Genomic DNA, 14,505 nt, shown 5'->3' on the forward strand with positions numbered 1-14,505 from the left:
AATGTAATCCTCAGCATGAACAAAATGTGTTTAGCTATGCACTCACAGCAGGAGTAGCTGGGAAAATGGGCAGCACTGTTCTCTTCAGTGCAGAATCTAGTTATCTCTGCTCCTCACATTGTTATTGTGTGTTGATATTTGTACCATGCCATGTTTGTGTGGGCCAGTCACAAGGTCTGAGTAAAAAGATGCTAGTCAATGATTTAGAAGGCAGGGTAGATTTGTACCTTATAGGATAACTAAAGTTATATATATGTGTATATATATATCTCTCGTGTGTGTGCACAAACTGTCTCTCACTTTGATTAGCTTATAAGGTGCAAATCTATGCTGCCTTTTACCTGACTTTAGACATGGCTAACTACCTCTCTGTTCAAATGATTACTTAACCTGAACAGCTACATGTGATTTAAAGGTTTATTTCTATGTAGAGTTACAGTTTAATCAGTGAAGGTGATCACTGAAGACAAGAGACACTGACAGTGAAACATATCATAAATGATTATTTAAATTCAGGATAGCCTTCCTACTTCCAAAATGCCTTGCAAAGTTTTTAAAGGAATACTTTTTCAGTGTCTTCCCTTTGTCTGTTCTTAGAACAAATGTAACAGGGAAATGTATGTAATTTCACTGCATGAAAAGGAGAACACCATATATTTTTCAATTATTTGAAACATTCCCTATTTTCGGCAAGAAAATGACCTTATTGATCTGAGATTCTTCAATTTGTAACTTTTTTATACCAAAGTGCTACTGCATCTGCTTAAAACAAAGAAGCTAAATCAATATAAAAAATCCCCAAACTTGAAAAACAAATTGTTTTAAATAAGTCCAGCTGTTTTGCTGCCTGCAGCCAAGGATCTTTCTAATTTGAATCCTTTTAATTTTTTTTAAACATCAAACACTGATCTGAAGTCCAGCTTTTAAATACTCTTCTGAGTTGACCTGAAAGTGTTTCACTAATTTAAGAGGTACATTAAATAACAATCAGATCATTTTGAATGCACACATGTCAACATCAGCAGTTTGTAATTCTTGAGTAGTACAACAGCTGTATTCAGACCAAACCCCCAAATAAAATAGTGCCATAAAATGTACAGTGACATCTGATATGTTTGTGCTGTAATGATGGGCAACAGTGACAATTCCATAACACACTATTATACTATACTATTATAAAGTATTTCAAATGTTCTACAGGACTTAATATTCTGTGCCCCTGTTTGAGATATTCTTCCTCTTCCTTTGGAAATGTTATGGAAATGTTATGACTGTGAAGTCATCAGACTTGTTTCATATTCTGTTTTCCACCTGAGTTTGATAGCACTTTTTAGGTCCATTTACTCATGATGGGTTAAATTAATCCAGTTTTCCATATGTTCATATGTAGTTTACTGTCCTGAAAAATTTGGGTGAAGTCTTAGCTCTACATAAATCAGCTCCGCTGACTTCAGCTGAGCCTAGTTTTCACCCTTGGAATAATAGCTGTGTGCCAGATTCTATCTTTGAATTAGTAGATGGCTCCTGCTGACATCAATAAGAAGGCCAGGCAGGCTCAATAGTAGCATGTAGTCTTAACTAGCTGTTTAGTTGAAGGGAGATGAACTGACCTCATAAATCATACTTTTCTGTATTATTGATCCTTAAAAATGACCCTTGGCCTTGAAAGAACAGCAGGGAGGGAAAGAATGACTCTATTGGGTACAAAGACTTTGTTCCTCAGTGGTATTTAGGAGCCTAAATCATTTTAGTTGGAGTTAGACCCAGATTTTCAAAGATTTTTAACCACCTAAATGGCTGATTAAAGTGAAAGGGAGCTAAATGTAAACAATATTTCTACATAATTCAAAGGTCACATTACCCATCATTATTCCAGCCTTTTTCAATGTGAGAAATTTAACTTTGGCTGCTACCAAAAAAGGCATTTGCTGTTCTATAATATAAGCATATTTTAAATAATAATAGTATCAACAAATAAGAAAAGTCTAAACATCAAGCATAAATATAAGGAACTCATCATCATAATACAGTAGTTGAAAATGACCCAAGGCTGTAGCCGTTGCATTAAAAAAAGTCCAAAAGAAAAAAAATAGTTAAATTACCTCATTGAAAAGGGGCTGATTCTTTCAGATGACAAAGCAAGAAAGAAGAAAGCATGATTTTAAAAAAGTTAAATCTTTTTTGCAATGTTTAAGGTGCCAAAAGAAAAATAAAACAAATTAGATGCAAAGCAGGATGAGTTGCATCCTAAAAAAATAATAAAAAACCCCTTCCATACTCTTTGGAATATACAACTTGGTAAAAAAATTTAAGTCCAAGATATAAAACCTCTCATTCACAGCATTGCTAAAACAGAAGCATTCACAGTTTCCCTCTGGGAATCTTCCTATACTTCCTTATAACTAACATGTCCATATGATGACGTAAACTCGCTAAGATTGTGTTAGATTTTAAGTCTTACATTTAGAAGTGAACTGAAGCACTCTTTAGGGCTTTGGAGACTTCCAAAACCAGGGGTCTTTGGAAGTCACTGGTCTGTAACAAAATGGGTATCTGCCTACCGGCCCTCCCTGTCTCTAGACCACTGACTTACTTGTCCTCCTTTCCAGAAGTTCAGCACTGGAAAAAGGGGACTTTTTTGGAATGACATCACTTCACTAACCAAGACTAACTAGCTAATACCCTGGCAACATTCCATGAAGTACTGACTTCCAGATAAATTGCTTCTGAAAATGACATTGCAGTGCCCACAGGCAACAAGAGTGTTTATGGGACACCTATGGGTATCAGCAGATAAAAAGCACTTTAGTCCTGGCCCATCTTTATATATAATTCATTCAATATGGTCGCCATACTGCTTCCTCTAGTCTTGCTGTGGTTGCCATGTTAGTAGGGGAGTTACTGTGACTTCCTTCTGCCTCTACGACATCGCTTTGGTTTGGAAGGTTGGGGTTGAGGAGCGTAGATCCTGTGGAAGCATTGGTACACGGAGGGTGGATACGTGGGGGTGACCGGTCCCCCCCAGAGATCATGGAGAACTGGTATGACCCTGCTGATGTTCCGTAATAGAGATGGTAAGAAGGCGAGCTGGTCTGAAATGGGCTTCCTTGAGCCTGAGAAGAACCAGGATAGGGAGGAGGGAGATAAGTGTGGTATCTCGTGGCAGTGGACATGGCAGACATACCAATTCCTATTCCTGAACTGACAGGCGTTGGTGTGTAGGTGAATGCTCCTGGGTAGTGCATACGAGGATCAGAAATTGAAGGAAGTGTGGAGAAGGGGCGATCGATTCCTACCCTGGGGTCACTGAATGCCGTTAGGTCAGAAGCACCTGGTTTTTGAGAGAAGAAAGATAAAATCAAAATTCAAATGGGAAAAAGATTCATAAGCCTTTAGGAGTTGTTTATTTCAGGGGTGTAAACAATACCTAGGGAGCTTACAATAATGAAGTGAAAAAAGCATTTTCATTGCTACGAAAGATAAATGTTTTCCTTCACCAGATCATAAGTAGGGTACTGGTAACATTGTGGTCACTGGATTCATTTCAGAAAAGTGGAAACTTAAAATGGCCTGCCAGAGCTTCCCCCTGTCCCTGGTTTTGGATTTGTCAGTTCTTATAGAGTTTACAGTATATACATGTATTAGCATCTTCAAAGCATACCATGAACATGAACTAAATAATTGGAGCTATGCCCTTTTGAAGTAGTAACACTATCCCCAGTTTAGCGTTGGGGAAACTGAGGTAAGTGATTCACCGAGAACCTAGCAAAGAGAGATACCAAGTCCAGTGCTTAGTCCTTTGTTGCATCCTGCTCTGTTTGTTGCCTGTTGGGCTGGAAGATCCACAGGGTAGGGACTGTCTTTACTTGTATATGCACATGCATGTACTTAGCATACTGTTGGCACTTACTGTTAATATTATTGGTCCACATTTTCTCTCTCCATTACTAAAGCCAACAAAAGCAGGTCCCTTTGAGGTATCCAAATATGGGCTTCCAAAATCTCTCTAAAGCTCTGAATAGTCTGGCCTTAAACGGTAAAATACAATGACTCCAGTGGTTACTTTGTTACTTGGAGATTAAAAAAAAAGTGCAGATTTTTTGAGGGAAATGTTTCACAAGTGGTTGACTTCAACATCTGATATAACAGCTACATTTTGCTCCCTTAAGTCTGAGGCTGATGGAAGTAGGCCCAGCTCCCACCAGCTCCCTGCTGTCTGCAAAGGGATTAAACAACCTGAGCAGATAATGGCCTCTTTAAAAGGTTCTTCATCATGACTCAGATTAATGGAACTTGTCCGTCCCTTGAGTTGGCAGCTATATATTATTAAAATAACAACAATAATAATAATAAAAAAACCTTCTCAGAAGACTACTCCTTCCAGACAAGGTGTGGAGTCTGTATGAAAGGAGTGTGTGTGCAGGAGGAAGCATTAGTAAGTGGAAGAAGGAAAAACAAAGCAGTCTGCTGTGACTGGATTAAAAGGCGCAGCAGACGTACAGCAGTGTCTGGTTCTGAAAGCTTGTCAGCCACTCAGCCAGATCCCTTTGATGAATTTCTAAAAGTTTCACAGAAGTACTCTGACGCATGTTACAGGCTTCATTTCTGAGCCTGTCAGGCTGCCTTTTTATTTAACAAGATCAATGGACACCTGAATGTTTCCTTCGCCTACACTGTACCACATTTCAGTTTTAAATTGCAGTTACACAGTACTATGCAATGGCAGGGGCTACTCTGGAGTGAAGGCAGAGGTGTAAGCTTCCATTTAGAAACCAGATTTTCAGTCCTCTCATCACCACTGTCTTCCCCAGGAAGAAATGGGTTTCCCTGGAATTTCCTAGAGCATGAGGGAGAAGGTTATAGCTGGGGGCATGTTAAGATATAAAGAGATATTTTCCCCCAAATATAAAGTAATATTTCAAATATAAATCATATTAGAGAAACAAAACTATAACAAACAAATTGTTAAGGATGCTTAGGCAAAAACTACTCACAATGGAAATGTAAAGCAATGACAAGTTAAAGGACATCTGCTAGCTTCCCTCATTCCCCAGATATCACATTAAATATGGTCTCTGTTAGACTCCGTATCTCCACAAGAAATGTGCTTCTACCTCCAACAGATGAACAGATTGCTTACCCCAAGTTTATCTAGTATGCTGTAATGCATAACCTTACCTCTGAACTAAGAAGTAATACAGTGCATCTCTAGTTAAACTATAAACTGCTTAACTGTGGACAAAAATTACACATAAATTGGTAAAAGTGATTGTAAAACAGTTCAAATCTGTAAGAAGTTCAGTTCAAACCACAGAAGTTCAGCGCACATAAACCACTTTCAAAATGGCCGGAACAAGATTAAGACAAACCTGGATGGATGCAGTATCAGACTTAACTGAGTTAGGTTAAATTGATTTATTGAACTTCTGTCCCAGATCCCCTCCAGATTCAATTTAACTTATAGTCCCCCAGCATCCCAGGATACTTTGTGCCTCCCCCACAAATGTCCCCTTGCAGGGTGGGTGAGCTAGGCTTGGCCAAAGCTGTCTGCTTCAGTCAGGCAAAGAGGCATGCTGTAGCGCAGTTCTTCCTCCTCCCCTCCCCCACTCACCCCACTGGTTTCTGGCCTGGGCCACTGCAGGCATGTGGCTGCATTTCCGGAATCAAAAGTGAATGTCCATTCACTTGCTTATTGGTTCAATCTATGCAGCTTAGACTAACCTACAAAGATTGAATCAATTCAGCCTCAGACTTTCGGACTGTCTGTGCTTAGCTTTAGAGGTTTACAGCTTTTGTTTTGGGTGTGTGCACTGTTTAGCATTGCATAGTCCTGGTGCATGCCTATGGTCATTCAAATAAATAATAATATAGCAAAATAAGTTTATGCAAATATCCCTAAGCTCAGCATTCAAGCTTTGTGTTACAGTAAGAGTTAGATGAATTTGGGATATATGCCGGAGTTGTAAGCAGTTTTCTAGTCAGTAGTTCATATCTTGTCTGGGTTATAAAAGAAATGGGGGTAAAAGTAAGAATGGGAAATATTTATTTTTAAAAATACAAATAGAGTGTCGAACCAGTTATAAAATGTATACAGTTAAAACACAGTCTTTTTTGTCATTTGAAATCTCTGTTAGAACTGATTTTGAAATATTGCTTCAAAAAAAAAAAGTATTTTGACAAGCTGTATGATCTTGCTATCATCGAACAACTGAACTACTTTCTATGGGGAATCTCACCCAAGCCTATATAAGTAATAATAATCAAATCTTTGGGTAAAGTATTTTAGGAGGTCCAGATCATTGCATGTCTGGTAGCAGCGTAGACCATATGTCATTCAAGTGCCTCTCAATGATTTTGGTAGGAGCCGTGCATGCTTAAATGAGATTAAGATTTGCCTCAACGGGTAAATTTTTAGGCATATGTAAGAAGCTTAAGCTTGTATGGCTTCTACTCATTTTAAGAAAACTCATGCTGCTAAACACCCACATGTTGATTCAAGATGTGGAGGAACAATCTCAGCAGATGGTCAGTTGTATACAGTACAAAGCCAGGTGGTTAGCTTTCCTTTACAGGCTACATTTTTATGTTGGCTTGTAAAGTTTTTTGCTGCAATTTGACAGATGTAACATGACAGTACAATACAACACTTAAAGTGTCAAAAAACACCACCTTGTATTCAAGGTGTGTGTCCATAATCTACTATGATCTGGTCTGCATTTAGTATGAGGGAAGGAAGCAGAGTTGAAATATCTATGGCATTCATTTTTTGGCAGATATATTTGCTCTCCAGCTATCTAAACTATTTTTATAGTTCCACGTATATCCAATTTCAAAGCAGCTAAAACTAATTTCTTTTTCTGGTTCTTGACAATGACAGTTTGTACCCAAACCAGATTTCTCTCTCACACGGAGCCAAGTAAACCATTAAGAGGTTTTTTTCTTGAAGCCCAGAATGTGCTTCCTTACAGCTTGAGTAAAGAAGCAACAGCACAGTAGGAAGTTCCTACCCCTCGTATCATTTTTTGGGAATAGTCCCATTGCTTTGATGGTGGCTCATTATCTTTTCAATAATAACTTTCAGATACTTACCCGAAAGTCGGCTTGAAAGTTCTGCTGTGAGGGATGTCATGCCACTAGCTCTCCCGGGTGAAATTGGTGTGGCAGGGTGCACTGAAGGTGTTGCAATTGATCCCAAGTATTGGTAGGACTGATCATAGGACCAAGGAGGAGATGGCTGTACTTGCCTTGTATCTGCAATGAAAGAGAGAGAGAGCTTGTTTTTCACCACTAAGGTCTGTGTTCAAACATGAGTACTGAACCAGATGGTTTATGTGGAGACGTACTTATATGCTATTATAAATACATTTCAGTCCCTACATTCCCCATTGCTGAGAGACCTTCAGATGAATCACATTCTAAGATACAATTGGTGTATTTGATTTTTGATCAGTTGACTCTTCCTTGTGAAGTTTTTAGAAAATTCACATTGATGGTGGAAAGGGAGAAGTTGATCCAGCTTCCCAAGGTGAAAGTGTCAATGCACAAACCATTCATTGTGGAGGTACATATTTCAGGTCATACAGTAGTTGCTTATTCTGCCACAAAAGCAAGTCTTGCACAGCACCGAGGAGAAGACAGCAATGCTAGAATGTGATACAGTTTAGAGTGGGAACGTCAAATGATCCTAAGGGAGTTATGTGGTTGGTTCAGTAAGATTTGGGAGTTTCAACTCACTTAACTCTGAAAAAATCTCAGCCGTAGTTCTCTGAAAATGTAGGTGATTACACAGAAAATAAAGAAATTCCATTAAAAGAGATGAATGAATAACAGTGAATGAACTTTAGAAATAGAAATTGTTATGTAAACCTCTTTAGAACTGCAAATTAGGGGATACAAGATATTTTATGAGCATAGGCTTTTCAGAGGCTTTCCATTGTGCCCAGGTGAAATCCTGAAATGTATGGATGCATAGAAGTTCTTACTAAAATGGGGAAAAATATTACATTAGGCTTCAAAACGAGTTTGTCTTCAATTTGAGGTCAGAGACTTATGACAGGGAGCAGAAGATGTTTGCCTAAAGCAGTTTTTCCATCATAAGAACAACTCTTTTTTGTTTGGTGAGCTTTCACAGGCATAGAAGTGGGTCTTGTTGTACCTGCAGAAACTGCCTTTTACTTTCATTAACATTTAAAGCATGAAAGATTTATTTCTTAAGAACAGTCCACAACACTGTGATTATCCTCTAGTTGTACCAGCAGTAAAAATGTTTTGTTCCAGCTTGAACTGGCTTTTTGTCTTTTTCAAAAGAAGCAAATATCTGACTAGCAGGCAGTATTTACATAAAGCTGATACCAGCATGGGAGGAAATGCTCTCAAGTTCAAGATGAAGGACTTTGATCTTCCATAAGAAATCACATCTGGAGATTATTAGTTGGTTGTGTTTTATGCAGATGCGATTTACATTTTGTTTGTTTCATTTGTTTGGAAGGAGAGAGTTATAGAAAAGCAGAGTAACCTGGCCTTTTAAAGCATTACTTGTAAGGCCATCTGCAGAATAAACTTTTAAGTCCATCAAAAGATTTTTACATTGATAAACAGACATTCCAATTCTGCCTGGATGAAAACGCTGAAGTACTGTATCTCCTCTTGTGTGCAGAGTTCCTTTATAATGATTCATTTGAGTCATTGCTTTAGAAAGCCAGCCTATTAGATTACAGGAAATATAGGGCACAAACAGGAAATATGGGCACAACCCCCCCCCAAATTGTTTCCAAATCTAAAATCATTTCTTTGTTTAAAATCTGTGAGTAATATTTATTAGAAGCAAGAGGCAGACAGCTAAAGAAATTCAGTCTGTAGGGCTTTTGTCAGAAATAACGATTTGTAGAAACTGGGAGTGCAAGTTTGCCAATAGTCCCATGCCAAAACAGCTCAATCCTGAACTGATCACCTTACTCAGGCATCCAGGCCAATTGAGTTTAGTGGGTCTACTCAGCTGAGTAATGTGGCACTAAGTGTAGGCAAAAATATACAGTTTGAACTTTTTGCTTAGTAGCCTAAGGTAGACAACTAGGGCACCAGCTCCAGGAGCCAACTCACAGGAGAGCAAGAACAACAGCCACCAACAGCCCAGACACTGCTGCTTCTGCTGCTGCTGCTGGTGCCCAGGGCACAGAAACTCCTTGATATGCCCCTGGCCTTGCCCAATCAATCCCTAGTACATCTGCTGAAATGGCTATTGGAGAAGCCGACTTGTTCCACCTGTTTTATCTGTTTAAGGGTTTTCTGTAGCTTACATCAGTGCAGAAAAAGGTTCCTTGGAGGTGATGGAAGCCCTGCAACAGGAGTGGGGAAGTGTGCACACACAAATAAATGAATTTAATGAAAACACACTTCAAAATAAGTGCAAGTTACTTCCTAATTAAAAATATCTCCAAAAAGATTGGGATAGAGAGAGATAGAGCTACTCCCATTTACATGAAAGGAAAATAAAAAGGCCCAAGGGCCTCTAGGGTCAAATAGGATTTCGGAATCATTTAAAAGGAAATCAAAATAGCCTGAAGTCAAGGGAGCTGCAATAGTTTACACCAGTTTGAAGATCTAGGCCCAAACCTTCCTGTATTTCCCCTACTAGTAAGTACTTTCCAGATCTAATTTTTATGATGTGGGAAAATGGATTTAAAAATGTAAATGGTTAATGATTGCTCTAGGGCAGGAATTATGGTGCAATAATTCACACCTTGTTGCGTAGTCACCAGCTCTCAGCCTCCAGCTTCATGCCTAACAACCTATTAAGCATAAAGCATTGAACCATCTTTCATGTCCCGTCATGTTTCACTGCCATGAAAAAATTTTGTTTGACTTGTTTTAAAAACTAGTAATTAAACAGCATAAATGTTACGTAATCTTTAATCATTTAATAAAAGAAGGTTCTTGAAAGACTCAGGGAAAGGGTTAAAGCTTTCTTTTCTCATGCCACTGGTCTCAGTAGTTGCTGGTGTTCTAATTATCACCGCAGCAGAAAATGAAAGTGTAATCTGGAGAAGGCTGGCATCTTAGCTTTGCCTTTTGTTTTGAGATTCTACTGTTGATAATTTAACAGTAGGTGGCACTGGAGAACTTCCTGCAGTCTCAGAATTGCTAGCTTATATTCCAGCTAGGGTTTGGTTGGCACTAAGTCACTTCATAAAAGAAGTGCTGTGCCAGGCTCATAGTAAGTTTCCAGAATGACATGATTTTATGATGTGGCTACCACAGGCAGTAATATATTTGGATTTGAGACCTAATACAAAATGCCACCTTCCACATGTGACACTCTCAGAGTTGTCAAGTTGTCAAAGCAATTAACATGACACTTGTAAGACTTGCTCTTAGCCTTTCTAACCCATAACAACTCTGGAACAGTTTTTCTTAAGTGCAGTTCTACTCTGAAAAGTGGTTGCATAAAAGTTGCCTCCTTTTTGATTTTACCTGGCTGGCCTGTTCCCTGGGTATACTCAAAAGTCTCATTTGCTGACTTTTGTGACTATATGTATACATTTCACATATATGCGTGTGTGTGTGTGTGTGTGCACGCACGCGTGTGTATGTGTATGTATGTATGTATACACACACACCCACACATACATAAACACGTATACAGACACATACATATACATATGCATATGTGCGGGCATGTTTACCGGATGTTGGCACTCCAGAACCAACCCAGCTAGAAGAAAAAAAAAGCAAACAAGCTGACACTTGCCAGACAAAAGCATTGCACAGATATCATGGAAGGCATCATTTGGTTTTTGCAGACCCTTTATTAATGGCAAGGTAGCATAAAAGGGAAAGAACCTTTCTTTAGACTCATAGCCCAAGTGACTGTGGGGAAGTCAATCAAATAAAACCCTCTCAAGTTTTACCAGTAAGCTGAGCCTAAACATGTACAGCTTGGAAGCCAGTGAGCCAAAATAAACACAAAGTCCCAAGATGCCACTTCTTTATAACTGTTTTTCAGAGGAGACTCCCATTTTAAACTGCACAACATAAAAGAAAGAGGGAGAGAGAGAAACAAGGGCTTTGGGTCAGATCACTGTCTGGTGTAAAATCAGCGCAGTTCAATGGAGCTGTGCTGATTTACATCAGCAGCTCAGAATTTGATCCCTTCATGGTAGCAGGGAAAGAGTCTCTTTTCACCACTGAATTCATTTATCTGGTTAAAAAAAAAATCCAGATTAGAAAGGAAAGCACCTAACCCTATCATTCTAGTGAAGAATTCATTTCAGTGGTCAGTTTGAAATTATAAGCAGATGGTGGAGACTCCTATGCCCATGAGGTGCAAAGAAACTTGCTTAATGGCTGTGTGTGAATGCCAGTTATATTTTGAGTAAGGTCCAACGGGACTCAGAACTGGCTGATATCACTGTGGTATTGAAGAAGACAGCTCACAGAGGGTCATTGCAGGTCAGACATCACAGCCTGATCTCTGCCAACTGCAATGTTGTCACCAAATCTGAGGATGATAAAATGTATTCCTAGAAACCTGTGAAAGGAGCAGCAGGATGTGAGTCAGGACTTTATGGCGCGAGTCAGAATGGAGACTGAGATGTCAGTAAGCAGACAGGTAGCAGGGGTTCCCTTGACTGAATGAGGGCACACACTTTATTTTCACATGGCTAAACCAAGGATGCACTCCAAAAGCACTGCCTGAAAAGTAATGTTTCATTCCCACAAGCAGTATCTAAAACTTGTTAAGATGATCACTTGACATCCTGCCTTCAAGAAATAATTTTACAGTGCAGGGGTCAGCGGGTAAAAGGGAGTAGACTCAAGTAGTGAGCAGTTAATTAGCCACAGATCTAGATCTGTTAAAATCCCACCAGTCCCTGATATACCAAGATGAAGAAATTGTGAAACAGCCTCCGCAGTTGCCAGACCTTGCTCTCAAGTTGCAACAGTTTCTGTCAGTCACATGTAAAAGATTCTGTAAGCTGCATAGTGTTGAGCTTTGCAGTTCCTCTGCTCTCCTGGCAAGCACTTTAAAGGCACCAACTGGCACAAAAGATGGGATGAAAGAAGGCAGGGATCACTTCTCAGCAGTTAAGCAATGGCTTGCAAATGCCGACCAAGAGGGAAATAAGAAATGACTGGGGATATTAACCACTTTATAAGGCTTCACTGACTCCAGTATTCATTTTCTTTCCCCACTATTTGCATGCTTTGCCACACTTTCCAAAGGGAAACAGTTCACACAGTGTGAATCTCCTTTCCTTCAAGTGTGAGTAAGTCAGGAATGGTCTTGATTAGACATGTTCATTTGGAGAGGTTTCATGTTTAATGGACTTAAAGAAGGGGAATACTCTGGGCAGTTTACAGCCTCAGGAAAAGGATGAAGGCGGTTTGCAAAGTTTTTTTTTTTTTTCTCTCTCTCTTCCCTGTTTTTTTTTCTGCAGTCTTTCACATTCCTTTCTCCTTTTCATACATTGTCAACCCCAGCACCTTCTTTCTACTCCTTTTCTTTTTTTCTTTCCAATCCCAGAAAACTTCAGTGTTCGGTACAAGCAGCCCTGAGACCCTGCAACCCATTATTGATTTGGCCTGAACTTATCCTACATCAATGTGACCAAAATGGCTCAGTTATCCTCACATCCCTTCCTGGGGCCTAACCAATCTTAAATTTATGTGGCACTTTGATAAGCTGTGTCATCCCTCTCCCCCCTTCCCCCTTCCCCCCAGCAGCTGAAAGGATTAGTCAGTGGCTTAGAGAAGGTGGGACTTTCCAAAGGACAAGTTCATCACTGGCAGCAGCAGACACACACACAAGCAAGCAGTCTAATACTTCTCAGTGCTGGAACACGAGGAGCTGGAAAATTACAGAGCAAACAGTAAAATTCCACCATCAGCTATTTTATTATGCAGGGTGGTTTCCCGCAGCATGACACACTGGAAACCACTGTATTGGTTGGTCACACCACAGAGCCATTTCCCAATACAACAATTAGGAGATGTATGGGATTCATAGGGGTGGGCACATGCTTTAGGCTTTATGGGATTTTCAAAGCTTCGTGATAGATGTGGATGTCCATTTTCCATCAGCTAGTAATGAGAACTGAATATCCGATTCCTTGCCTGGCTTTGAAAAGCCCACCCTAGTCTTTTAACTCTTGAAAATGGTTCTTTTGAATGAGAGTGTCAGGGGCTCCTACCCCACTGCCTTCACATGCATAAGCTAAAGTCCCACCCCAGCTTCACCTTTTCAGTGGGGGCCTCAAGATAAGCAACCACCTCTCTATATGCATTCTAAGTTCAAAATTTCTGATTGTGGGGAAGCCCTCAGATTCCCTCACTAAGCCTTTTTCTCTATACTATTTCATATACAGGTGATGTTGTTTGTCATGTTTTCATGCTGCTTCTGAAGCTACTTATTTCCTGTAAAAAAGTACCTTCAGCCGTGACCTCATGCCCCAATGTTTGCTTTTGTTTTATTTCAGAGCTTCTGTGGTTTTGTGAGGCATTACAGCTGTTTGAGAAGTTCTAGAGTAGTCTGAGCCTTTGAAATGTCTCCTGTGGGACAAAGAAATGAATGCATTTCTACGTGCATCAGAGCCTCAAGTATTAAGGGGAAAAATTTCAACTAGAATAGGAACCTTTCAAAAAATGGATGCTAATTGTGCCATGGCAATTACCTTGATTGCAGTATTTGTAAGATTCCTTATAAGCACTGAAGAAATTTCCAAAATATGGTGTGCATTTTATAGACAGGTAGGAAGACAAGGCCTCTATATAGAAGTAGATTCTTTAATGTTACAGACAAAAAAAGAGACAAAGAGAAAAGGAATGTGATAAGAGTTCAAGATCCAGAGAGAACAAAGTGAAGACTGGCAGCTCAATCATTAGTTATGTTTTTTTTTCATTTTCTATTTATAATCTACCCTTAACTAACCCTCCAAATAGCCCTTTTAGAATCACAGAATCATGGAAATTAAGGGTTGGAAGGGACCTCAAAAGATCATTGAGTGCAGCCCCCCTGCTCTGGACAGGAATACTTCTGAGATCAAATGATCCCAGCCAGGTGTCTGTCCAGTCTCCTCTTGAAGACTTCCAAGGTTGGGGACTGCATATGTCCTTGGGAAGTCTTTTTCAGATTCTGGTCACCCTTACCATAAAGAAGTTCTACCTTACATCCGACCTGAAACCATCCTCTAACAGTTTATGGCAATTGCTCATTGGACTCCCCTGGGGCACCATACTGAACAGTTTTTCTCGTAGCTCCTGATATTCACTCCTTACATACTTATAGATGGCCACCAAGTCCCCACTCAGTCTTCTCTTCCCCAGGTTGAACAGTCCCAGATCCCTTAGTCTTTCATCTTAAGGTTTGTCCTCCAGACCCTTAACCATTCTTGTGGCCTTTCTCTGGACCCTTTCAAGGTTCTCCACATATTTTTTGAAGTGCAGCCCCCAGAACTGGACACTATTTCAGCTGGCGTTTCACCAGCACTGAGTAGAGAGGATGTATGA

General features: G+C 39.7%; 1 protein-coding gene across 2 annotated transcripts in view; it reads right to left on the reverse strand.

The window, feature by feature from the left end:
• Nucleotides 1-399: 399 nt before the first annotated feature.
• Nucleotides 400-14,505, reverse strand: part of RUNX1 (runt related transcription factor 1) — an 84,713-nt gene continuing 70,607 nt past the window's right edge. For both annotated transcript variants that reach the window (XM_019528900.1, XM_019528899.1), the window contains 2 exons: nt 7,090-7,251; nt 400-3,331 (listed from right to left, as the gene is read on the reverse strand). In XM_019528900.1, coding sequence (XP_019384445.1) covers nt 2,838-3,331; nt 7,090-7,251 — 656 coding nt within the window. In that variant the 3' untranslated portion in view covers nt 400-2,837. The remainder of the gene's footprint in view (nt 3,332-7,089; nt 7,252-14,505) is intronic.

This window comes from Crocodylus porosus, unplaced genomic scaffold (genome assembly GCF_001723895.1).
Source record: "Crocodylus porosus isolate Cpor-Errol unplaced genomic scaffold, CroPor_comp1, whole genome shotgun sequence".
Classification (NCBI taxonomy): Eukaryota; Metazoa; Chordata; order Crocodylia; family Crocodylidae; genus Crocodylus; species Crocodylus porosus.